The following is a 25,000-nucleotide window of genomic DNA, read 5'->3' as shown; positions in this document are numbered from 1 at the left end:
CCGCCGCCACTACCGCCGCCACTACCGCCGCCACTACCGCCGCCACTACCGCCGCCACTCTGACAGGTAAACATTTTAACTAACACAAAACCCATTAGCTGCCTCCTATAACAAGCACTCAGTGCTGTACTCCGCCTCTGGTCTTCTCCATGACGTACTCTCGTGTACTCTGTGACCTTCACGTGTACTCTAGTGAAAGAAAGTCATAGATAAAATATTATCAGTCTACAGCGATAAGAAACGTTAGAGTACAAAGAGTTTATGTCAGAGTACAAATAGTTTATATTAGAGTACAAAGAGTTTATATTAGAGTACAAAGAGTTTATATTAGAGTACAAAGAGTTTATATTAGAGTACAAATAGTTTGTATCAGAGTACAAAGAGTTTATATTAGAGTACAAATAGTTTGTATCAGAGTACAAAGAGTTTATATTAGAGTACAAATAGTTTGTATCAGAGTACAAAGAGTTTATATTAGAGTACAAATAGTTTGTATCAGAGTACAAAGAGTTTATATTAGAGTACAAATAGTTTGTATCAGAGTACAAAGAGTTTATATTAGAGTACAAATAGTTTGTATCAGAGTACAAAGAGTTTATATTAGAGTACAAATAGTTTGTATCAGAGTACAAAGAGTTTATATTAGAGTACAAATAGTTTGTATCAGAGTACAAAGAGTTTGTATCAGAGTACAAAGAGTTTGTATCAGAGTACAAAGAGTTTGTATCAGAGTACAAAGAGTTTGTATCAGAGTACAAAGAGTTTGTATCAGAGTACAAAGAGTTTGTATCAGAGTACAAAGAGTTTGTATCAGAGTACAAAGAGTTTGTATCAGAGTACAAAGAGTTTGTATCAGAGTACAAAGAGTTTGTATCAGAGTACAAAGAGTTTGTATCAGAGTACAAAGAGTTTGTATCAGAGTACAAAGAGTTTGTATCAGAGTACAAAGAGTTTGTATCAGAGTACAAAGAGTTTGTATCAGAGTACAAAGAGTTTGTATCAGAGTACAAAGAGTTTGTATCAGAGTACAAAGAGTTTGTATCAGAGTACAAAGAGTTTGTATCAGAGTACAAAGAGTTTGTATCAGAGTACAAAGAGTTTGTATCAGAGTACAAAGAGTTTGTATCAGAGTACAAAGAGTTTGTATCAGAGTACAAAGAGTTTGTATCAGAGTACAAAGAGTTTGTATCAGAGTACAAAGAGTTTGTATCAGAGTACAAAGAGTTTGTATCAGAGTACAAAGAGTTTGTATCAGAGTACAAAGAGTTTGTATCAGAGTACAAAGAGTTTGTATCAGAGTACAAAGAGTTTGTATCAGAGTACAAAGAGTTTGTATCAGAGTACAAAGAGTTTGTATCAGAGTACAAAGAGTTTGTATCAGAGTACAAAGAGTTTGTATCAGAGTACAAAGAGTTTGTATCAGAGTACAAAGAGTTTGTATCAGAGTACAAAGAGTTTGTATCAGAGTACAAAGAGTTTGTATCAGAGTACAAAGAGTTTGTATCAGAGTACAAAGAGTTTGTATCAGAGTACAAAGAGTTTGTATCAGAGTACAAAGAGTTTGTATCAGAGTACAAAGAGTTTGTATCAGAGTACAAAGAGTTTGTATCAGAGTACAAAGAGTTTGTATCAGAGTACAAAGAGTTTGTATCAGAGTACAAAGAGTTTGTATCAGAGTACAAAGAGTTTGTATCAGAGTACAAAGAGTTTGTATCAGAGTACAAATAGTTTATATCAGAGTACAAAGAGTTTGTATCAGAGTACAAAGAGTTTGTATCAGAGTACAAAGAGTTTGTATCAGAGTACAAAGAGTTTGTATCAGAGTACAAAGAGTTTGTATCAGAGTACAAAGAGTTTGTATCAGAGTACAAAGAGTTTGTATCAGAGTACAAAGAGTTTGTATCAGAGTACAAAGAGTTTGTATCAGAGTACAAAGAGTTTGTATCAGAGTACAAAGAGTTTGTATCAGAGTACAAAGAGTTTGTATCAGAGTACAAAGAGTTTGTATCAGAGTACAAAGAGTTTGTATCAGAGTACAAAGAGTTTGTATCAGAGTACAAAGAGTTTGTATCAGAGTACAAAGAGTTTGTATCAGAGTACAAAGAGTTTGTATCAGAGTACAAAGAGTTTGTATCAGAGTACAAAGAGTTTGTATCAGAGTACAAAGAGTTTGTATCAGAGTACAAAGAGTTTGTATCAGAGTACAAAGAGTTTGTATCAGAGTACAAAGAGTTTGTATCAGAGTACAAAGAGTTTGTATCAGAGTACAAAGAGTTTGTATCAGAGTACAAAGAGTTTGTATCAGAGTACAAAGAGTTTGTATCAGAGTACAAAGAGTTTGTATCAGAGTACAAAGAGTTTGTATCAGAGTACAAAGAGTTTGTATCAGAGTACAAAGAGTTTGTATCAGAGTACAAAGAGTTTGTATCAGAGTACAAAGAGTTTGTATCAGAGTACAAAGAGTTTGTATCAGAGTACAAAGAGTTTGTATCAGAGTACAAAGAGTTTGTATCAGAGTACAAAGAGTTTGTATCAGAGTACAAAGAGTTTGTATCAGAGTACAAAGAGTTTGTATCAGAGTACAAAGAGTTTGTATCAGAGTACAAAGAGTTTGTATCAGAGTACAAAGAGTTTGTATCAGAGTACAAAGAGTTTGTATCAGAGTACAAAGAGTTTGTATCAGAGTACAAAGAGTTTGTATCAGAGTACAAAGAGTTTGTATCAGAGTACAAAGAGTTTGTATCAGAGTACAAAGAGTTTGTATCAGAGTACAAAGAGTTTGTATCAGAGTACAAAGAGTTTATATCAGAGTATAAGAGTTTATATTAGAGTACAAATAGTTTATATTAGAGTACAAATAGTTTATATTAGAGTACAAATAGTTTATATTAGAGTACAAATAGTTTATATTAGAGTACAAATACTTTATATTAGAGTACAAACAGTTTACATTAGAGTACAAATAGTTTATATTAGAGTACAAATAGTTTATATTAGAGTACAAATAGTTTATATTAGAGTACAAATAGTTTATATTAGAGTACAAATAGTTTATATTAGAGTACAAATAGTTTATATTAGAGTACAAAGAGTTTATATTAGAGTACAAAAAGAAGAAATAGGAGAGAGGCAATAAAGGAGAATAATAAAAATAAAACACGGGATAAAACATAAAAAAACACAATAAAAATTTAGGTCGGTATAAAACTAAATTACAACGGAGGTTCGAGTCCACATTACTACTGTTACTACTACTGTTACTGCTACTGTTACTGCTACTGTTACTACTACTGTTACTACTACTGTTACTACTACTGTTACTGCTACTGTTACTGCTACTGTTACTACTACTGTTACTACTACTGTTACTACTACTGTTACTACTACTGTTACTACTACTGTTACTACTACAGTTACCTGCTACCGTTACCGCTACCGTTACCGCCTACCTGTTACACCTACCGTTACCACTTCACCGTTACTACCACCTGTTACCTACCTACCGTTACCTACCACCTGTTGCTACCACCGTTCACTACCATTGTTACCTGCCAACCGTCACCGCCACCTGTTACCTGCCACCCCGTTCACTACCACTGTTACCTACTACCTGTTCACTACCACTGCCCTTACTACCAATTACTGCCTACCTGTTACCGCTACTGTTACACTACACCGTTACTACCTACTGTTACTACCTACTGTTACTACCACTGTCACTGCCTACCGTTACTACCTACTGTTACTACCACTGGTTACTACCTACTGCTTGCCACCACCGTTACCTACTACCACTTGTCACCTACTTACTGTTACTACTACTGGTTACCTACATACCGTTACTACCACTGTTACCTGCTACCGTTACTTACCTACCGTTACCGCTACTGTTACTCACCACTGCTGGCTACCACTGTTACTACCTTACGTTACCACCTACCTCCGTTACCTGCACCTGTTACTACCACTGCTTGCTACCACTGTTACCTGCCTACCGTTACTACCACTTGTTACTACCACCGTTACCACTACCGCTGCTACCACTGCTTGCTACCTTACCTGTTACTACCACTGTTATTACCTGCTGTTACTACTACCTGTTACTACCATACCGTTACTACCTACTGTTACCTGCCACCTGTTACTACCTTACTGTTACTACTACTGTTACTACCTACTGTTACCATACCACTGTTACTGCCTACTGTTACCACCTTACCTGTTACCTACCTACTGTTACTACCACTGTTACTACTCACTGTTACCGCTACTGTTCCACCTACCTACTGTTACTACCTACCTGTTACTACCTACTCACTTACCACTGTTACTACCACCGTTGGCCTGCATCGTTACCGCCACTGTTCACTACTACTGTTGCTACCACCTGTTACTACCACTGTTCACTACCATCTGTTACTGCTACCTGTTACTCCACTGTTACTACTACTGTCACTACCACCTGCTTGCTACCTACTGTTCCACCACTACCGTTACTACCACTGTTCCACTACCACTGCCGTTACCTACTGTTACTTACTACCGTTACTGCCTTACCGTACTGTACTGTTCCACTGCCACCGTACTGCTTCCACTCGCTACCTGCTAACACCTGGTTACTACCACCGTTACCTACTACCTGCTTACTGCCACCTGTTACTACCTACTGGTTGCTACCACTGTTACCTCACTGCCATCCACCTACTGTTACCTACCACCTGTTCACTACCATCAAGTTACCATACCGGTTACTAACCACTTCCACCTACCACTGTTAACAATCACCACTGTTACTACCACTGTTACTACTACTGTTACTGCTACTGTTACTACCTACTGTTACCTACCATCTGTTATCACTACCTGTTACTACCTACTGTTACTGCCTACTGTTACCACTTACTGGTTACCTACCACTGCCTTACTACCACTGCTACTACCACGTTGCTACTACCGTTACCGCCACCGTTACCGCTACCGTTACTACCACTGCCGCTACCGTACTACCACCTGGCGCTACCATCGTTACTGCCACCGTCACTACCACAGTTACTACCACCGTTACCTACCACCGTTACCTACCACCGGTTGCCACCACTGTTACCGCCACCTGTTACTACCTTACCGCCTTACTACCTACCGTTACCTGCCTACTGTTCACTACCTACTGTTGCTACTACGTTACCATCACCGTTACTGCCTACCGTTACTACCTACTGGTTGCCTACCTACTGTTACTACCACTGTTACTACCACCGTTACTCCATCGTTACTACCACCGTTCCACCGCGTTACTCACGTTACCGCCACCGTACTACCACCGTTGCCTACTACCTGTTACCACCTTACCGTTACCTGCCACCGTGATTCACCTACCGCCACCGCTACCTGACTACCACGTTACCACCGTACACTACCGTTACCGCCTACCGTTACTACCACCGTGCTACACCGCACTACCACTGTTACCGCCACTGTTACCACTACCGTTGCTACACTGAGCCGTTACCACGTTACCGTACCACTGTTAATGCCACCTGTTACCTACTACCTGTTGCTACCACTGTTACTACTACCGTTACCTACCATGTTACCTGCCACCGTTACCTACCTACCGTTGCTACCACCGTTACACCTACCGTTACCTGCTACTGTTAATACCACGTTGGCCACCTACTGCTGCCTACCACTGTTACCACTACTGCCGCAATACCACTGTTGCTACCATCGTTACTACCTACCTGTTACCGCCACTCGTTACCACCTACGTGCTTGCCACTGCCGCTACCTTCTACTGCGGTACCTCCGTTACCACCACCGTTACGCCTACCGTTTACACTCACCACTGCTGCTACCACCGTCGCCACCACCTGTTACCACTACTGCCTACCGCTGGTTACTACCACTACCTGTTGCTACCACTGTTACTACCTTACTGTTCACCGCTACCGTTACTACTACGTTACTACCACTGTTGCCACACTGTTACTACTACTGTTACTTTTTCAGTTACTACTGTTACTACTACTGCCACCTGCTACCGTTACTACCTACTGTTACTACTACTGTTACGCTACGTTGCCACTACTACTGTTGCTCATTGCCTACCGTTACTTACTACCTGTTACTACCGACTGTTACTACCACTGTTGCTACTTACTGTTGCTACTTACTGTTGCTACCACTGTTACTACTACTGCCTTACTACCACTGTTCCACTGCTACTGTTACTACATTGTTGCTACTTCACTGTTACTACCTGTTACACTACTGTTACTACTACCTACCACTCTGTTACTGCTACCGTTACTACCACCGTTACCTGTTACTACACTGTTACGCTTACTGTTACACTACTGTTGCTACCACTGTTACCTACTACGTTACTGACTGTTACACCGCTACCACTCACTCTGTTACTACCACTGTTACTGCTACTACCGTTACTACCACTTGCTACACTGTTAACACTGTTGCTACACTCAGACTGTTACTACCACTGTTACTCCACCGTTACTACCACTGCTGCACCACTGCTACCACTGTTACTCCACTGTTACCAGCACCTGCCACCATCGTTACTACATCCATTATCCAGCCACTTGCCACTTACGTTGCCACCACCGTTACCACCACTGTTACCACTGTTCACTTCACCTCCGCCACACTGTTCGCTACCACTCGTTACCCAGTTACACTACTGTTACACTACGCACGTTACTACTACCGTTACTGTTACTACCACTGTTGCTACTACTGTTACCTACTACTGCCTTACTGCACCTACACTACCACCGTTACTACTACTGTTACACCTATTGTTGCTACCTACTGCTTACGCTACGTTACATACTACTGTTCCACCACAGCCTTGCCACCACGTTACTACCACTGTTACTACTACTGTTACTACCACTGTTACCTACGTTACTGCTACTGTTACAACCTGCCACTGCTGCACACGTTACTACTACACTGCACGTTACTACTACTGTTGCTACCTACTGTTACTACTACTGTTACTGCACTTGTTACACCACCGTTACTACTACTGTTGCCAACTTACCCACCGTTACCTACCTACCGTTACTACTACGTTACACCACCGCTGCCACTTTACACTGTTACTACTACACTACCACGCGTACCACTGCTCCACTCCACACCTTCACTACCACTGTTACTACCACCTGTTACACCACGTTACACATGTTGACCACTGTTCACTAACACTTCCTTACCACTACCATCAGTACACGTTACTACTACTGTTACTACCCCAACTGCTAAACTACTGACTACATTGTTAACTACACTGTTAATAACAAACTCTAAATTAGAATCCCCGGTAAACCTGAGAACAACAGAATCCCCAATAAATCCCCCAGAACAAGAAATAAATCCCCACTAACAACCACAAGGCTCTCTTGTAAACAAACTCTCAATAATAAGTGTATATAAGCCCCAGTCTCCGCCTGACCGGACTAAAACCTCAGCAGAATTTATCATAAATACTGATAATTCAATTATCAGAGGGAATTTTAACTCTACAGCAGTTTGTTATAATTATTTAGTGGTCATAGAGCAGATATATATATATATATATATATATATATATATATATATATATATATATATATATATATATATATATATATATATATATATATATATTATATATATATATATATATATTGTTATTGTTGTTATTATTACTATTACAACTATTGTTACTGTTACTATTACTGCTGCCACAACTACCACCACTATCACCATTACCACTACCACGACTACCACCACCACGACTATCACCACTACCACCACTACCACCACTACCACCACTTCCAACACTACCACCACTACCACCATTACCACCATTACCACCACTACCACCACTACCACCACTACCACCACTACCAACACTACCAACACTCTCCACCACTCCACCACCACAACACCACCACACTACTAACACACCAACCACTACCACCACTACCAACACTACCACCACTACCACCACACTACCAACCACTACCACATCACCACCACACCACACCTACCACCACTCACCATTACCACTCCACACCACTATACCTTACACACCACCACACTACCACCACTACCACACTACCACCATTACCACCTTACTACCACCACCACCACTTACACTAACACACCACTACCACCAACTCCATACCACCACTACCAACCACTACCACCACCTACCACCACACCAACACTACCACACTACCAACACCAACCACCAACCACTACCAACACTACCACCACTACCAACACTACCTACCACCTCCACTCACCACCACTACCACCACTACCAACCACTACCACCACTACCACCACTACCACCTACCTACCTCCACTCACCACCACTACCACTACTACCACCACACACACCATTACCACCACCACCACCACTACCACCACTCACCAACACTACCAACACTACCACCACTACCAACACTACCAACACTACCAACACTACCAACACTACCACCACTACCACACTCTACCACTACCACCACCACACATACCACCACTACCAACCACTACCAACCACTCCACCACCACTACCACCACTACCACCACTACCACCACTACCTACCACCATACCACCACTACCACCACTACCAACACTACCAACACTACCACCACTACCAACACTACCATACACACACCACCACACCACTCACACCTACCACCACCACTACCACCACTACCAACACTACCAACACTACCAACACTACAACACACAACACTACCACCACTCCACACACAATATATCACTATTACCACTACCACCACTACACACTACCTTCCACTACTAACACTACCATACTATAACACTATTACCACCACTACCACTACTACAATACACTACCACCATATAATTGAACACAACTACTACCATTACTAATTGCCACTCTACTATTACTACCATTACCACTACCATTCTACTATCCACCACTACCATTACTACCACACGGCTATACCATTACCACTATACCATCATACATACCACCACTACCACCACTACCACCACTACCACCACTACCACAACTCCACTTAATCATATTCAAACGAAGTAATTTAATAACAGAATTATCACCATGCCTGGTGTTAAATTATCATAAAGAATAACTGAGAATTATGTTTCAGATTCCTCATGACAAATTATATTATTAAATAGCCACACCACTGTATAATTCCTTAACGCCAGCAAATTATACGACATTCTTGATGTTTGCTTAAATTATTACTGTAAATTATGTTTAATCCTGGGATTATAATTTTTATGTGGATTATATTTAAAGGATTATCCGTGTGTGATAATTTTGGACACCTGATATATCCAGTTATTAAGTAGGATAATTAGTTGTAGTAATTGTAGTTTAACAGCATGTGTAATAGTAGTAGTTGTAGGAGTAGTAGTAGTAGTAGTAGTAGTAGTAGTAGTAGCAGCAGCAGCAGCAGTGGCAGCAGCAGCAGCAGCAGCAGTAGCAGCAGCAGCAGCACAGAGCAGCAGCAGCAGCAGCAGCAGGCAGCAGCAGCAGCAGCAGCAGCAGCAGCAGGCAGCAGCAGCAGCAGCAGCAGCAGCAGCAGCAGCAGCAGCAGTAGCAGCAGCTGCTGCTTGCTGCAGCAGCACAGCAGCAGCAGCAGCAGCTGCAGCAGCAGCAACAGCAGCAGCAGCAGCAGCAGCTAGCAGCAGCAGCAGCAGCAGCAGGAGGAGGTAGGAGCAGTAGAGGAGCAGGCAGTAGCAGCAGCAGCAGTAGAGGAGGCAGCAGAGCAGGCAGCAGCAGCAGCAGTAGTAGCAGCAGCAGCTAGCAGATGAGATAGGAGTAGTAGTAGTAGTAGTAGTAGTAGTAGTAATGTTTTAGTAGTAGTAGTAGTAGTTGTGGTAGTTGTAGTAGTAGTAATAGTAGTAGTAGTAGTAGCAACAGCAGTAGTATAAGTAACTAGTAACATTAGTAAGTAATATTAATATCCAGAGAGTTACGTTGCAGGCTATATTGGAGCTATGTTGCAGGCTATGTTGCAAGCTATGTTAGAGCTATGTTGCAGGCTATGTTGGAGCTATGTCTAAACCTATCCTCACCCCGGTTATACTGTGCTATGTTGCAGGCTATGTTGTGCTGTGTTGCAGGCTATGTTGTGGTATGTTGCAGGCTATGTTTGAGCCGTCGACTGGTGACTGGGTGTTGTTGGTGGCATCAGTGCAACTGAGGGACAGAGGGGTCTATGAGTGCCAGATTGGCACCACGCCTCCCAGGAGTCACTTTGTGGCACTGCATATAATTGGTGAGTTATACTTCTATCTCTACCTCTCTCTCTCTCTCTGTCAAATATAGGAAAACACACATTGAGCGCCACATTAAATACGTAAGCACAGGTGTTTGGGTATATGCAAAGGCGTGCAGGTGTAAACACAGATGTACAAGTGTTGATCAGGTGTTGCAAGTGAAGCTTCTCGCCTTGATTGCAGAGCCTCGTACGGAGATCCTGGGAGGAGACGACCTGCATATAAACACAGGTTCAACCATTAATCTGACCTGCCTGGTGCTGTACCATGCTCGCTCCCCTCATGCTATCACCTGGCACCATGAGGGCAAGGTAAGCGTCCCCTCCCTTCCCCTCACCTGGCATGGTGAACTTCCCCTCATCTCCCCTCACCTGGCATGGTGAACTTCCCCTCATCTCCCTTCACCTGGCAAGGCGAACTTCCCCTCATCCCCCCCCCCTTAGCTGACATGGTGAACTTCAGCTCATCTCCCCTCACCTGGCAAAGTGAAATTCCCCTCATCCCCCTCTTTCCCTAGCAAGACCCTCCTTCAGTTACACAGATCCTCCTTCAGTAACACAGATCCTCCTTCAGTAACACAGACCCTCCTTCAGTTACACAGATCCTCCTTCAGTAACATAGATCCTCCTTCAGTTACACAGATCCTCCTTCAGTAACACAGATCCTCCTTCAGTTACACAGATCCTCCTTCAGTTACACAGATCCTCCTTCAGTAACATAGATCCTCCTTCAGTAACACAGACCCTCCTTCAGTAACACAGACCCTCCTTCAGTAACACAGACCCTCCTTCAGTAACACAGACCCTCCTTCAGTTACACAGACCCTCCTTCAGTAACACAGACCCTCGTTCAGTTACACAGATCCTCCTTCAGCAACACAGATCCTCCTTCAGTTACACAGACCCTCCTTCAGTTACACAGATCCTCCTTCAGTAACACAGATCCTCCTTCAGTTACACTGACCCTCCTTCAGTTACACAGATCCTCCTTCAGTAACACAGATCCTCCTTCAGTTACACAGACCCTCCTTCAGTTACACAGACCCTCCTTCAGTTACACAGACCCTCCTTCAGTTACACAGACCCTCCTTCAGTAACACAGACCGTCCTTCAGTTACACAGACCCTCCTTCAGTTACACAGACCCTCCTTCACTAACACAGACCGTCCTTCAGTTACACAGATCCTCCTTCAGTTACACAGACCCTCCTTCAGTAACACAGACCCTCCATCAGTTACACAGACCCTCCTTCAGTAACACAGACCATCCTTCAGTTACACAGACCCTCCTTCAGTTACACAGACCCTCCTTCAGTAACACAGATCCTCCTTCAGTTACACAGACCGTCCTTCAGTAACACAGACCGTCCTTCAGTTACACAGACCCTCCTTCAGTTACACAGACCCTCCTTCACTAACACAGACCGTCCTTCAGTTACACAGATCCTCCTTCAGTTACACAGACCCTCCTTCAGTAACACAGACCCTCCTTCAGTTACACAGACCCTCCTTCAGTAACACAGACCATCCTTCAGTTACACAGACCCTCCTTCAGCTACACAGACCCTCCTTCAGTAACACAGATCCTCCTTCAGTTACACAGACCATCCTTCAGTTACACAGACCCTCCTTCAGTAACACAGACCCTCCTTCAGTTACACAGACCCTCCTTCAGTTACACAGACCCTCCTTCAGTTACACAGACCCTCCTTCAGTTACACAGACCCTCCTTCAGTTACACAGACCCTCCTTCAGTAACACAGATCCTCCTTCAGTTACACAGACCCTCCTTCAGTTACACAGACCCTCCTTCAGTTACACAGACCCTCCTTCAGTTACACAGATCCTTCTTCAGTTACGCAGATCCTCCTTCAGTTACACAGACCCTCCTTCAGTTACACAGATCCTCCTTCAGTTACACAGACCCTCCTTCAGTAACACAGACCGTCCTTCAGTTACACAGACCCTCCTTCAGTTACACAGACCCTTCTTCAGTTACACAGACCCTCCTTCAGTTACACAGATCCTCCTTCAGTTACAAAGATCCTCCTTCAGTTACACAGACCCTCCTTCAGTTACACAGATTCTCCTTCAGTTACACAGACCCTCCTTCAGTAACACAGACCGTCCTTCAGTTACACAGACCCTCCTTCAGTTACACAGACCCTCCTTCAGTAACACAGACCCTCCTTCAGTTACACAGACTCTCCTTCAGTAACACAGACCATCCTTCAGTTACACAGACCCTCCTTCAGTTACACAGACCCTTCTTCAGTAACACAGATCCTCCTTCAGTTACACAGACCCTCCTTCAGTTACACAGACCCTCCTTCAGTTACACAGACCCTCCTTCAGTTACACAGAGCCTCCTTCAGTTACACAGATCCTCCTTCAGTTACACAGACCCTCCTTCAGTAACACAGATCCTCCTTCAGTTACACAGACCCTTCTTCAGTTACACAGACCCTCCTTCAGTTACACAGATCCTCCTTCAGTTACAAAGATCCTCCTTCAGTTACACAGACCCTCCTTCAGTTACACAGATTCTCCTTCAGTTACACAGACCCTCCTTCAGTAACACAGACCGTCCTTCAGTTACACAGACCCTCCTTCAGTTACACAGACCCTCCTTCAGTAACACAGACCCTCCTTCAGTTACACAGACTCTCCTTCAGTAACACAGACCATCCTTCAGTTACACAGACCCTCCTTCAGTTACACAGACCCTTCTTCAGTAACACAGATCCTCCTTCAGTTACACAGACCCTCCTTCAGTTACACAGACCCTCCTTCAGTTACACAGACCCTCCTTCAGTTACACAGAGCCTCCTTCAGTTACACAGATCCTCCTTCAGTTACACAGACCCTCCTTCAGTAACACAGATCCTCCTTCAGTTACACAGACCCTCCTTCAGTTACACAGACCCTCCTTCAGTTACACAGACCCTCCTTCAGTTACACAGACCCTCCTTCAGTAACACAGACCATCCTTCAGTTACACACACCCTCCTTCAGTTACACAGACCCTCCTTCAGTAACACAGATCCTCCTTCAGTTACACAGACCCTCCTTCAGTTACACAGACCCTCCTTCAGTTACACAGACCCTCCTTCAGCTACACAGACCCTCCTTCAGTAACACAGACCATCCTTCAGTTACACAGACCCTCCTTCAGTTACACAGACCCTCCTTCAGTAACACAGATCCTCCTTCAGTTACACAGACCCTCCTTCAGTTACACAGACCCTCCTTCAGTTACACAGACCCTCCTTCAGTTACACAGATCCTCCTTCAGTTACACAGACCCTCCTTCAGTTACACAGACCCTCCTTCAGTTACACAGACCCTCCTTCAGTTACACAGACCCTCCTTCAGTTACACAGATCCTCCTTCAGTTACACAGATCCTCCTTCAGTTACACAGACCCTCCTTCAGTTACACAGACCCTGCGTCAGTTACACAGATCCTCCTTCAGTTACACAGATCCTCCTTCAGTTACACAGACCCTCCTTCAGTTACACAGACCCTCCTTCAGTTACACAGATTCTCCTTCAGTTACACAGATCCTCCTTCAGTTACACAGGTCCTCCTTCAGTTACACAGACCCTCCTTCAGTAACACAGACCGTTCTTCAGTTACACAGACCCTCCTTCAGTTACACAGACCCTCCTTCAGTAACACAGACCATCCTTCAGTTACACAGACCGTCCTTCAGTTACACAGACCCTCCTTCAGTTACACAGACCCTCCTTCAGTTACACAGACCCTCCTTCAGTTACACAGATCCTCCTTCAGTTACACAGACCATCCTTCAGTTACACAGACCGTCCTTCAGTTACACAGACCCTCCTTCAGTTACACAGACCCTCCTTCAGTTACACAGATCCTCCTTCAGTTACACAGACCCTCCTTCAGTTACACAGACCGTCCTTCAGTTACACAGATCCTCCTTCAGTTACACAGATACTCCTTCAGTAACACAGACCCTCCTTCAGTAACACAGACCCTCCTTCAGTAACACAGATCCTCCTTCAGTTACACAGATCCTCCTTCAGTTACACAGATCCTCCTTCAGTAACACAGATCCTCCTTCAGTTACACAGATCCTACTTCAGTTACACAGATCCTCCTTCAGTAACACAGATCCTCCTTCAGTTACACAGATCCTCCTTCAGTTACACAGACCCTCCTTCAGTTACACAGGCCCTCCTTCAGTAACACAGACCCTCCTTCAGTTACACAGATCCTCCTTCAGTAACACAGACCCTCCTTCAGTTACACAGACCCTCCTTCAGTAACACAGACCCTCCTTCAGTTACACAGACCCTCCTTCAGTTACACAGATCCTCCTTCAGTTACACAGATCCTCCTTCAGTTACACAGACCCTCCTTCAGTTACACAGATCCTCCTTCAGTTACACAGACCCTCCTTCAGTTACACAGACCCTCCTTCAGTTACACAGACCCTCCTTCAGTTACACAGAGCCTCCTTCAGTTACACAGATCCTCCTTCAGTTACACAGACCATCCTTCAGTAACACAGACCCTCCTTCAGTAACACAGACCCTCCTTCAGTTACACAGACCCTCCTTCAGTAACACAGACCCTCCTTCAGTTACACAGACCCTCCTTCAGTTACAAAGACTCTCCTTCAGTTACACAGACCCTCCTTCAGTAACATAGACCCTCCTTCAGTTACACAGACCCTCCTTCAGTAACACAGACCGTCCTTCAGTTACACAGACCCTCCTTCAGTAACCCAGACCGTCCTTCAGTTACACAGACCCTCCTTCAGTAACACAGACCCTCCTTCAGTTACACAGACCCTCCTTCAGTTACACAGATCCTCCTTCAGTTACAAAGATCCTCCTTCAGTTACACAGACGCTCCTTCAGTTACACAGATCCTCCTTCAGTTACACAGACCGTCCTTCAGTTACATAGACCCTCCTTCAGTTACACAGACCCTCCTTCAGTTACACAGACCATCCTTCAGTTACACAGATCCTCCTTCAGTTACACAGATCCTCCTTCAGTTACACAGACCCTCCTTCAGTTACACAGACCATCCTTCAGTAACACAGACCCTCCTTCAGTAACACAGACCCTCCTTCAGTTACACAGACCCTCCTTCAGTAACACAGACCCTCCTTCAGTTACACAGACCCTCCTTCAGTTACAAAGACCCTCCTTCAGTTACACAGACCCTCCTTCAGTAACATAGACCCTCCTTCAGTTACACAGACCCTCCTTCAGTAACACAGACCCTCCTTCAGTTACACAGACCCTCCTTCAGTAACACAGACCGTCTTTCAGTTACACAGACCCTCCTTCAGTAACACAGACCCTCCTTCAGTTACACAGACCGTCCTTCAGTAACACAGACCCTCGTTCAGTTACACAGACCCTCCTTCAGTAACACAGACCCTCCTTCAGTTACACAGACCCTCCTTCAGTAACACAGACCCTCCTTCAGTTACACAGACCCTCCTTCAGTAACACAGACCGTCCTTCAGTTACACAGACCCTCCTTCAGTAACACAGACCCTCCTTCAGTTACAAAGACCCTCCTTCAGTTACACAGACCATCCTTCAGTTACACAGATCCTCCTTCAGTTACACAGATCCTCCTTCAGTTACACAGACCCTCCTTCAGTTACACAGACCATCCTTCAGTAACACAGACCCTCCTTCAGTAACACAGACCCTCCTTCAGTTACACAGACCCTCCTTCAGTTACACAGACCCTCCTTCAGTTACACAGATCCTCCTTCAGTTACACAGACCATCCTTCAGTTACACAGACCGTCCTTCAGTTACACAGATCCTCCTTCAGTTACACAGACCCTCCTTCAGTAACACAGACCCTCCTTCAGTTACACAGACCCTCCTTCAGTAACACAGACCATCCTTCAGTTACACAGACCCTCCTTCAGTTACACAGACCCTCCTTCAGTAACACAGATCCTCCTTCAGTTACACAGACCATCCTTCAGTTACACAGACCCTCCTTCAGTAACACAGACCCTCCTTCAGTTACACAGACCCTCCTTCAGTTACACAGACCCTCCTTCAGTTACACAGACCCTCCTTCAGTTACACAGATCCTCCTTCAGTTACACAGACCCTCCTTCAGTAACACAGATCCTCCTTCAGTTACACAGACCCTCCTTCAGTTACACAGACCCTCCTTCAGTTACACAGACCCTCCTTCAGTTACACAGATCCTTCTTCAGTTACGCAGATCCTCCTTCAGTTACACAGACCCTCCTTCAGTTACACAGATCCTCCTTCAGTTACACAGACCCTCCTTCAGTAACACAGACCGTCCTTCAGTTACACAGACCCTCCTTCAGTTACACAGACCCTCCTTCAGTTACACAGACCCTCCTTCAGTTACACAGATCCTCCTTCAGTTACAAAGATCCTCCTTCAGTTACACAGACCCTCCTTCAGTTACACAGATTCTCCTTCAGTTACACAGACCCTCCTTCAGTAACACAGACCGTCCTTCAGTTACACAGACCCTCCTTCAGTTACACAGACCCTCCTTCAGTAACACAGACCCTCCTTCAGTTACACAGACTCTCCTTCAGTAACACAGACCATCCTTCAGTTACACAGACCCTCCTTCAGTTACACAGACCCTTCTTCAGTAACACAGATCCTCCTTCAGTTACACAGACCCTCCTTCAGTTACACAGACCCTCCTTCAGTAACACAGACCCTCCTTCAGTTACACAGACCCTCCTTCAGTTACACAGACCCTCCTTCAGTTACACAGAGCCTCCTTCAGTTACACAGATCCTCCTTCAGTTACACAGACCCTCCTTCAGTAACACAGATCCTCCTTCAGTTACACAGACCCTCCTTCAGTTACACAGACCCTCCTTCAGTTACACAGACCCTCCTTCAGTTACACAGACCCTCCTTCAGTAACACAGACCATCCTTCAGTTACACACACCCTCCTTCAGTTACACAGACCCTCCTTCAGTAACACAGATCCTCCTTCAGTTACACAGACCCTCCTTCAGTTACACAGACCCTCCTTCAGTTACACAGACCCTCCTTCAGCTACACAGACCCTCCTTCAGTAACACAGACCATCCTTCAGTTACACAGACCCTCCTTCAGTTACACAGACCCTCCTTCAGTAACACAGATCCTCCTTCAGTTACACAGACCCTCCTTCAGTTACACAGACCCTCCTTCAGTTACACAGACCCTCCTTCAGTTACACAGACCCTCCTTCAGTTACACAGATCCTCCTTCAGTTACACAGACCCTCCTTCAGTTACACAGACCCTCCTTCAGTTACACAGACCCTCCTTCAGTTACACAGACCCTCCTTCAGTTACACAGATCCTCCTTCAGTTACACAGATCCTCCTTCAGTTACACAGACCCTCCTTCAGTTACACAGACCCTGCTTTAGTTACACAGATCCTCCTTCAGTTACACAGATCCTCCTTCAGTTACACAGACCCTCCTTCAGTTACACAGACCCTCCTTCAGTTACACAGATTCTCCTTCAGTTACACAGATCCTCCTTCAGTTACACAGATCCTCCTTCAGTTACACAGACCCTCCTTCAGTAACACAGACCGTTCTTCAGTTACACAGACCCTCCTTCAGTTACACAGACCCTCCTTCAGTAACACAGACCATCCTTCTGTTACACAGACCGTCCTTCAGTTACACAGACCCTCCTTCAGTTACACAGACCCTCCTTCAGTTACACAGACCCTCCTTCAGTTACACAGATCCTCCTTCAGTTACACAGACCATCCTTCAGTTACACAGACCGTCCTTCAGTTACACAGACCCTCCTTCAGTTACACAGACCCTCCTTCAGTTACACAGATCCTCCTTCAGTTACACAGACTCTCCTTCAGTTACACAGACCGTCCTTCAGTTACACAGATCCTCCTTCAGTTACACAGATACTCCTTCAGTAACACAGACCCTCCTTCAGTAACACAGACCCTCCTTCAGTAACACAGATCCTCCTTCAGTTACACAGATCCTCCTTCAGTTACACAGATCCTCCTTCAGTAACACAGATCCTCCTTCAGTTACACAGATCCTACTTCAGTTACACAGATCCTCCTTCAGTAACACAGATCCTCCTTCAGTTACACAGATCCTCCTTCAGTTACACAGACCCTCCTTCAGTTACACAGGCCCTCCTTCAGTAACACAGACCCTCCTTCAGTTACACAGATCCTCCTTCAGTAACACAGACCCTCCTTCAGTTACACAGACCCTCCTTCAGTAACACAGACCCTCCTTCAGTTACACAGACCCTCCTTCAGTTACACAGATCCTCCTTCAGTTACACAGATCCTCCTTCAGTTACACAGACCCTCCTTCAGTTACACAGATCCTCCTTCAGTTACACAGACCCTCCTTCAGTTACACAGACCCTCCTTCAGTTACACAGACCCTCCTTCAGTTACACAGAGCCTCCTTCAGTTACACAGATCCTCCTTCAGTTACACAGACCATCCTTCAGTAACACAGACCCTCCTTCAGTAACACAGACCCTCCTTCAGTTACACAGACCCTCCTTCAGTAACACAGACCCTCCTTCAGTTACACAGACCCTCCTTCAGTTACAAAGACTCTCCTTCAGTTACACAGACCCTCCTTCAGTAACATAGACCCTCCTTCAGTTACACAGACCCTCCTTCAGTAACACAGACCGTCCTTCAGTTACACAGACCCTCCTTCAGTAACCCAGACCGTCCTTCAGTTACACAGACCCTCCTTCAGTAACACAGACCCTCCTTCAGTTACACAGACCCTCCTTCAGTTACACAGATCCTCCTTCAGTTACAAAGATCCTCCTTCAGTTACACAGACGCTCCTTCAGTTACACAGATCCTCCTTCAGTTACACAGACCGTCCTTCAGTTACATAGACCCTCCTTCAGTTACACAGACCCTCCTTCAGTTACACAGACCATCCTTCAGTTACACAGATCCTCCTTCAGTTACACAGATCCTCCTTCAGTTACACAGACCCTCCTTCAGTTACACAGACCGTCCTTCAGTAACACAGACCCTCCTTCAGTAACACAGACCCTCCTTCAGTTACACAGACCCTCCTTCAGTAACACAGACCCTCCTTCAGTTACACAGACCCTCCTTCAGTTACAAAGACCCTCCTTCAGTTACACAGACCCTCCTTCAGTAACATAGACCCTCCTTCAGTTACACAGACCCTCCTTCAGTAACACAGACCCTCCTTCAGTTACACAGACCCTCCTTCAGTAACACAGACCGTCTTTCAGTTACACAGACCCTCCTTCAGTAACACAGACCCTCCTTCAGTTACACAGACCGTCCTTCAGTAACACAGACCCTCGTTCAGTTACACAGACCCTCCTTCAGTAACACAGACCCTCCTTCAGTTACACAGACCCTCCTTCAGTAACACAGACCCTCCTTCAGTTACACAGACCCTCCTTCAGTAACACAGACCGTCCTTCAGTTACACAGACCCTCCTTCAGTAACACAGACCCTCCTTCAGTTACAAAGACCCTCCTTCAGTTACACAGACCATCCTTCAGTTACACAGATCCTCCTTCAGTTACACAGATCCTCCTTCAGTTACACAGACCCTCCTTCAGTTACACAGACCATCCTTCAGTAACACAGACCCTCCTTCAGTAACACAGACCCTCCTTCAGTTACACAGACCCTCCTTCAGTAACACAGACCCTCCTTCAGTTACACAGACCCTCCTTCAGTTACAAAGACCCTCCTTCAGTTACACAGACCCTCCTTCAGTAACATAGACCCTCCTTCAGTTACACAGACCCTCCTTCAGTAACACAGACCCTCCTTCAGTTACAAAGACCCTCCTTCAGTAACACAGACCCTCCTTCAGTTACACAGACCCTCCTTCAGTAACACAGACCCTCCTTCAGTTACACAGACACTCCTTCAGTAACACAGACCGTCCTTCAGTTACACAGACCCTCCTTCAGTAACACAGACCCTCCTTCAGTTACAAAGACCCTCCTTTAGCTACACAGACCCTCCTTCAGTTATACCAAACCCTCTTTTAGTTATACCAGGCCCTCCTCAATTATACCAGGCCCTCCTCAGTTATACCAGGCCCTCCTCAGTTATACCAGGCCCTCCTCAGTTATACCAGGCCCTCCTCAGTTATACCAGGCCCTCCTCAGTTATACCAGGCCCTCCTCAGTTATACCAGGCCCTCCTCAGTTATACCAGGCCCTCCTCAGTTATACCAGGCCCTCCTCAGTTATACCAGGCCCTCCTCAGTTATACCAGGCCCTCCTTCATTTATACCAGGCCCTCCTCAGTTATACCAGGCCCTCCTCAATTATACCAGGCCCTCCTCAGTTATACCAGGCCCTCCTCAGTTATACCAGGCCCTCCTCAATTATACCAGGCCCTCCTCAGTTATACCAGGCCCTCCTCAATTATACCAGGCCCTCCTCAGTTATACCAGGCCCTCCTTCATTTATACCAGACCGTCCTCGGTTATACAGTAACATCCTTCAGCTGGACTCTGGTCTCCTACAGGAGATACATTACGACTCGTCTAGGGGAGGAGTGAGCATCCTGACGGAGGCTGGAGAGGTGACCAGATCTGCTCTCCTCATACAGCGAGCCACCAGGAAGGACTCGGGAAACTACACCTGCCAGCCCAGGGGCGCAGAACCTGCTACCGCCAGAGTACATGTACTCCACGGTCAGTACATGTACTCCATGCTCAGTTTTCGTACTCCTTCGTCACTCTGTTTATGACTTGATATTTTGCTCACAGTTCTCGTCTTCTCATTCTTTCTTCTTGAATTAATTCTTTTCTTCTTTCCTTCTTCTTTTCTTCTTATTACCCTCCTTCTTTTTCTTCTTAAGTGCATGTACTCTGAGAAGTGTATATACATCTCTCAGTGTATATGCATCTCTCAGTGTATATGTATCTCTCAGTGTATATACATCTCTCAGTGTATATACATATCTCAGTGTATATACATATCTCAGTGTATATACATCTCTCAGTGTATATACATATCTCAGTGTATATACATATCTCAGTGTATTTACATATCTCAGTGTATATACATATCTCAGTGTATTTACATATCTCAGTGTATATACATATCTCAGTGTATTTACATATCTCAGTGTATATACATATCTCAGTGTATATACATCTCTCAGAGTATATACATATATCAATGTATTTACATATCTCACTGTATATACATCTCACAGAGTATATACATTTCTCAGTGCATATACATCTCTCAGTGTATATACATATCTCAGTGTATTTATATATCCCAGTGTATATACATCTCTCAGAGTATATACATCTCTCAGTGTATATACATCTCTCAGTGTATATACATATCTCAGTGTATATACATATCTCAGTGTATATACATCTCTCAGAGTATATACATCTCTCAGAGTATATACATCTCTCAGTGTATATACATATCTCATTGTATATACATCTCTCAGTGTATATACGTATCTCAGTGTATATACATATCTCAGTGTATATACATCTCTCAGAGTATATACATCTCTCAGAGTATATACATCTCTCAGTGTATATACATATCTCAGTGTATATACATATCTCAGTGTATATACATCTCTCAGAGTATATACATCTCTCAGAGATATACATCTCTCAGTGTATATACATATCTCAGTGTATATACATCTCTCAGAGTATATACATTTCTCAGTGTATATACATCTCTCAATGTATATACATATCTCATTGTATATACATATTTCAGTGTATTTACATATCCCAGTGTATATACATCTCTCAGAGTATATACATCTCTCAGTGTATATATATATCTCAGTGTATATACATATCTCAGTGTATATACATACCTCAGTGAATTTACATATCTCAGTGTATATACATATCTCTGTGTATATACATATCTCAGTGAATTTACATATCTCAGTGTATATACATATCTCAGTGTATATACATATCTCAGTGTATATACATATCTCATTGTATATATATATCTCAGTGTATATACATATCTCAGTGTATATACATATCTCAGTGTATATACATATCTCAGTGTATATACATATCTCAGTGTATATACATATCTCAGTGTATATACATATCTCAGTGTATATACATATCTCAGTGTATATACATATCTCAGTGTATATACATATCTCTGTGTATATACATATCTCAGTGAATTTACATATCTCAGTGTATATACATATCTCAGTGTATATACATATCTCAGTGTATATACATATCTCAGTGTATATACATATCTCAGTGTATATACATATCTCAGTGTATATACATATCTCAGTGTATATACATATCTCAGTGTATATACATATCTCAGTGTATATACATATCTCAGTGTATATACATATCTCAGTGTATATACATATCTCAGTGTATATACATATCTCAGTGTATATACATATCTCAGTGTATATACATCTCTCAGTGTATATACACTCAGTATTTACATTAATGTTTATTTTAGCCAGTAAATTACGGTGGTAATGTACAGGTTACATGTAGCCATAATGACCCTGGAGCCGCCAGCAGACTTGTAACCTAACAAGTTAAACCTGACCTAACCTAACCTAGCAAACTAACCAGTATTACACTTACTGACACTTGTGGGTTGTGGAAATGTGCAGTTAGGTTCACCTATATAACCTATACGAACTGTATCGCTGTATACAACAACGTTGTGTTTCCTCTTTATGGTGACTGTATTAATACAGTATCGCACTGTATTAATACAATATCGCACAAATTGTACATATATATTCATATAAACACCTGTTAAACACTTGTGTGTATTCATATACTCTTGAACACGAGGTATACAATAAACTAGCCACTACCATCCACAGGATGGATATGAGGTACACAATAAACTAGCCACTACCATCCACAGGATGGATATGAGGTACACAATAAACTAGCCACTACCATCCACAGGATGGATATGAGGTACACAATAAACTAGCCACTACCATCCACAGGATGGATATGAGGTACACAATAAACTAGCCACTACCATCCACAGGATGGATATGAGGTACACAATAAATTAGCCACTACCATCCACAGGATGGATATGAGGTACACAATAAACTAGCCACTACCATCCACAGGATGGACATGAGGTACACAATAAACTAGCCACTACCATCCACAGGATGGATATGAGGTATACAATAAACTAGCCACTACCATCCACAGGATGGATATGAGGTACACAATAAACTAGCCACTACCATCCACAGGATGGATATGAGGTACACAATAAACTAGCCACTACCATCCACAGGATGGATATGAGGTACACAATAAACTAGCCACTACCATCCATAGGATGGATATGAGGTACACAATAAACTAGCCACTACCATTCACAGGATGGATATGAGGTACACAATAAACTAGCCACTACCATCCACAGGATGGACATGAGGTACACAATAAACTAGCCACTACCATCCACAGGATGGATATGAGGTACGCAATATACTAGCCACTGATTAGCCCAATACTCCAGTTTTCCAATCCAAACAGTGCCAGTATCCAAGCATTACAAAGAGGCACAATCATTTTCAGTACACATACTTTCCAATACACCAGTGCCAGTCTGAAAGCGTGCTCAGGAGGCACTGTCTGGCCTAATAATTCGGAATACTAATCTATCAGTGCCAGTCTCAGTGTATCCCCCAAGGCAATTACCATGCTCAGACCTTCGTTCATTGGTATATATGATGCAGTTTTTACTGCAGCAACCTGGGTATACAATATACAAGCCTTTCTATACAGTATACAAGCTTGTGTTATACAATATATAAATCAACGAATGCAACACACAAATCAACGGGTACAACACACAAATCAACGGGTACAACACGCAAATCAACGGATACGATACACAAATCAACGGAAACAACACACAAATCGACATATACAACACACAAATCAGCGTATACAACACACAAATCAACGGATACAACACACAAATCAACGGCCACAAGACACAAATCAACGGAAATAACACATAAATCAAAGAATACAACACACAAATCGACACATACAACACACAAATCGACGTATACAACACACAAATCGTCGTACACAACACACAATTCCACGACTATAAAGGAAATTCGTAACTGGATGCTCGAGGATACTGTGAAAGTGTTTATGTTAATGTGTTGCGAAGGCTGTTTGTGTTGCCAGTGTTGTTGTTGTGGTGTTACTGATGCTTTGCCTATATTCCAACTGGTATATCCCTCTTCTTGCAGGTCGTGTATTCCCGTCTCTAGTCGTGTAGCACTGTTTCTGGTCGTGTAGTTCTGTTCCTGGTCGTGTAGTTCTGTTTCTTGTCGCATATTCCTGTTTCTGGTCGTGTAGTTCTGTTTTTGGTCGTGTAGCTCTGTTTTTGGTCGTGTAGTTCTGTTTCTGGTCGCATATTCCTGTTTCTGGTCGTGTAGTTCTGTTCCTGGTCGTGTAGTTCTGTTCCTGGTCGTGTAGTTTTGTTTCTGGTCGTGTAGTCCTGTCCCTGGTCGTGTAGTTCTGTTCCTGGTCGTGTAGTTCTGTTCCTGGTCGTGTAGTTCTGTTCCTGGTCGTGTAGTTCTGTTTCTGGTCGTGTAGT

At 43.8% G+C, this 25,000-nt stretch overlaps 1 protein-coding gene across 1 annotated transcript in view; it reads left to right on the top strand.

The window, feature by feature from the left end:
- LOC128705150 (zwei Ig domain protein zig-8-like) overlaps positions 1–25,000 on the top strand; it is a 153,613-nt gene that overhangs the window by 91,066 nt on the left and 37,547 nt on the right. Inside the window, exons 6-8 of the mRNA XM_070099009.1 lie at positions 10,185–10,317; positions 10,502–10,629; positions 20,877–21,045. Of these exons, the coding sequence (XP_069955110.1) occupies positions 10,185–10,317; positions 10,502–10,629; positions 20,877–21,045 (430 nt within the window). The remainder of the gene's footprint in view (positions 1–10,184; positions 10,318–10,501; positions 10,630–20,876; positions 21,046–25,000) is intronic.

Source organism: Cherax quadricarinatus, chromosome 66 (assembly GCF_038502225.1).
Source record: "Cherax quadricarinatus isolate ZL_2023a chromosome 66, ASM3850222v1, whole genome shotgun sequence".
NCBI lineage: Eukaryota > Metazoa > Arthropoda > Malacostraca > Decapoda > Parastacidae > Cherax > Cherax quadricarinatus.
Note: the sequence above shows the minus strand (reverse complement) of the source record. Positions and strands in the feature narration are given on the sequence as shown.